At 36.4% G+C, this 3,370-nt stretch overlaps 1 protein-coding gene across 1 annotated transcript; it reads right to left on the reverse strand.

Moving 5' to 3' along the window:
• Positions 406–3,121, reverse strand: LOC109847637 (protein FAR1-RELATED SEQUENCE 5-like). Its single transcript, XM_020416869.1, has 5 exons — positions 3,092–3,121; positions 1,288–2,985; positions 757–1,110; positions 597–663; positions 406–494 (listed from the first exon to the last, which is right to left on the reverse strand). Exons 1-5 carry the CDS (start codon positions 3,119–3,121, stop codon positions 406–408), a joined length of 2,238 nt encoding a protein of 745 aa, XP_020272458.1.

Consider the following 3,370-nt stretch of genomic DNA (forward strand, 5'->3'; position numbering starts at 1 on the left):
TAGAAACTTACTAGATGCTTGATAATCCAGGGTTTTTTAGACTGAATTACACACAACATTAAAAATTGGCGACTCCTGAAAAGTTTAACATATGATGTTTCCTAATCCAGATATAAGGTAAAGGAATATGATCAAATATGCATATATCTATAATCCAATCATGCATATATCTATAATCCAATCAATCCAGAACCGCCCTTATCAACAAAAAGACCTGAAATTAGGTCAAGAAATATGATCAAATATGCTACACAAAATAGTGGCCAATATCAACAAAACAAGACACAATCAGTAGCTACAAACTTCACAATACAATTCACATACATCAGCAGCTACAAGACAGATCAGCAACTACAAGACAACAATCCATATCAAATAACCAATAACACACACACATACTCGGTCTTAATACATTAGTCTTAACACATCAGCAGCTACAATGCAAGTTGATACATCAGCAGCTACAAGACAATCAGCAACAGTTGTGGATGAACCTGAGCAACATGTACAAGCAAATAAATTGTTTGTTAAAAGTAAAAAACAAAGTAAATAAAGCGCTGTTAAAGATTGATACACAAAAATGCAAGCAATCATACGTACATTAATCATGAGATATGACTTTTTGAACAAACCAATACATCCACCACCCGTACATATGTTTACCTGCAAATTATATGACAAATTAATCATGAGATATGACAAATTATATAGGGTTAAAACTGAATATCAACGAAAATGGTACCTTTGCAAGTTAACTTTGCAACTAGTTCTATAATGCCCAAGTTCACCACATCTCCTACATATGCGTTTCTTCCTTTCTTTCTTTTCTTGTGCCTGTTCTAAACCTGACTGGATTCTAGTAGCATTGCATGGACGACCTTTAGTCCTTGCAGGTCTATCAGGATCACGAACTGTTATCTGAGGAATGTTCTCTATTGTATGTGAAATGGGTGCGGAAGGTTGAGGAATATCCATAATTTGATCTTGAGTTTCTCCAAGTTCTTCTTCAAGTGATTCCATGAAATTTGTAAGCACATCATCAAGTTGTTGCAGCTTCTCTTCTGAATCAAATGCAAGCTCGAGCACATTATTGAATTTTGCTCTTAAAGCCTAAGATTTCAATAAATTAATCTTCTCTCCACTGCTGGTGATGTTTCTTCCAAATACAATATTGCCAACCCCAATGTTACGATGCCTTGCATGTATGGTCCAACGGTGTAGGATGTAGTGGTCGGGTAATGAATCCATTTGCCTAGCCATCATTAGCGATAATATATGTCTACATACAACACCATTAGTTTCAAACAAAGCACAAGTGCAACAGAACTGGATCTGACTGGATTGTTCATAAGTAACCACCTCCCATTTTCCTCTATCTGTAAACTTACAGACCTTGTATTCAACAATGTCCCCATCTTTTCTCAATTCTTCACAGAACTCTGTACCAAATCCTTTGAATTCAGTATGGAACACATCAAACATATTGCGTGTATACATTTCTCCAGCTTGGATCTCAATTGGATGTCCAAGGAGCATAACCGGCTTTGTGTTCAGACTCTTGAAATCTTCATGGGCTTCACTTAAGCGACGATGAGTTACTGCTTTTTCATATTGTGTCACAAACTCGTGTAACTGAGTCTGTGAGTTAACATACCCATCAAAAAATGCATTAATACTTTCACTCCTTTGGCTCGATCTCATTCCAGCAAAAAAAGTGTCCTTCAGATAACACGGCACCCAGTGTTCTCTGCATTTGTAAACTGTTTGCAACCATCCCTCCCCTTCTTCATTTATATCAAACTTCTCTTTCATCTCAACCCAATATCCTTCACATTGTTCAATTGAAGAACTATTACACCACAAGCCCCAATACCTTTGAAACTGTTCACCATAACGAGATACCAAAGTAGGCAAATGATCAATAATATGCTTTTGCATGTGCCAATAGCAATAACGATGTCTTGTCGTTGGAAACACTGAGTGAATAGCATTACACATTGCTCTATCCTGATCTGTTATAATAGCACCTGGTTCAATGCCGTGCATGCATTTCAGCCATTCTTCAAATAACCAAACAAAGGTATCTTCCTGTTCATCGGCTAATAATGCACAACCAAGTAAAGTGGACTGCCTATGGTGATTTACACCAGTAAATGGAGCAAATGGAAGACCGAACTTATTAGTTCTGTATGTCACACCAAACGCAATAACATCACTGAATTGCAAATAAGATGCTCTTGATCTTCCGTCGGCCCAGAATACACTCCTCCTTTGTCCACTACTGTCTACTTCTATTGCAAAATAAAATTCTGGATCATTCGCTGTCATACTCTGAAAATGTCGAATGATAGATATGCATTCATGACCAATATTGTTGACTCTTTGGGTTCTGATATGATCAATGCACTGTTGTGATGTCACAAGTTCACCGTCTCTTCCATTGGTTGCATTGATAACGCAAGAAATAGTGGAAGGAGGCATACCTTCTTCTCGCAAACTATCAATAAGTTTTTTACATCTTTGAGTTTTATGAAATTGTTGATGTGATCTGTGCATTTTTGCTTTGTCTGGACTACTCAACACATGATTTGTATGTTCTTCAACAAACCCCGTGACCTCCCACGATTTGTCCTCCAATAATTTAACTCGCATCATTGCCTTACATCCCACTCGGGTCTCTCGCCGAAAAGGCATCTCCATCTTATCTCTATTAGATCTATAGCCCTCCTTATCACAAACAAACTTTCTGTCTACCACTTCTCTAGTCTTGCGAGAGTAATTCACACTGCTCTTCCTTATTCCAAAACCCATCAACAATGCATAAGAGTTATAATAGTTATAAGCTTCTTCATGACTATTAAACTTCATTCCTAGTAGTGGTTTAGGAGCATTTACAGAATTGGCCGCAGTTTCAATTCCAATAACACTTGATTCTCCCATTCCGAACTCTACACTATTTGAATTTGTTTCCTCCATTCCAAACTCCTAAAGAAGAAAAAAACAATAATAATGACCACGTCAATTATTTGGGAACAAAAAAAAAACATACACAAAAAAAAGACACAAATAAATTTGCAAAATTAGCATATACATTACTGCAGTACCCCATTACTGCTTCCATGACTTCATAAAATTTGCAAAATTAGCATATACTTTATGAATTTCACTGTAGGATCAATAAAACTCAAGTTCATAAAACTCCGTTGAGATCAAATTAGCATAAAATTAGCATTTCACTGTAGGATCAATAGAACTCAAGTTCTCCGTTGAGATAAAATTAGCATAAAATTATCATTTCACTGTAGGATCAATAGAACTCAAGTTCATAAAACCCCGATCCCAGTTAAATTTTTAATCACATCAACACTTA

Source organism: Asparagus officinalis, chromosome 7, assembly GCF_001876935.1.
Source record: "Asparagus officinalis chromosome 7, Aspof.V1, whole genome shotgun sequence".
NCBI classification, from domain to species: domain Eukaryota; kingdom Viridiplantae; phylum Streptophyta; class Magnoliopsida; order Asparagales; family Asparagaceae; genus Asparagus; species Asparagus officinalis.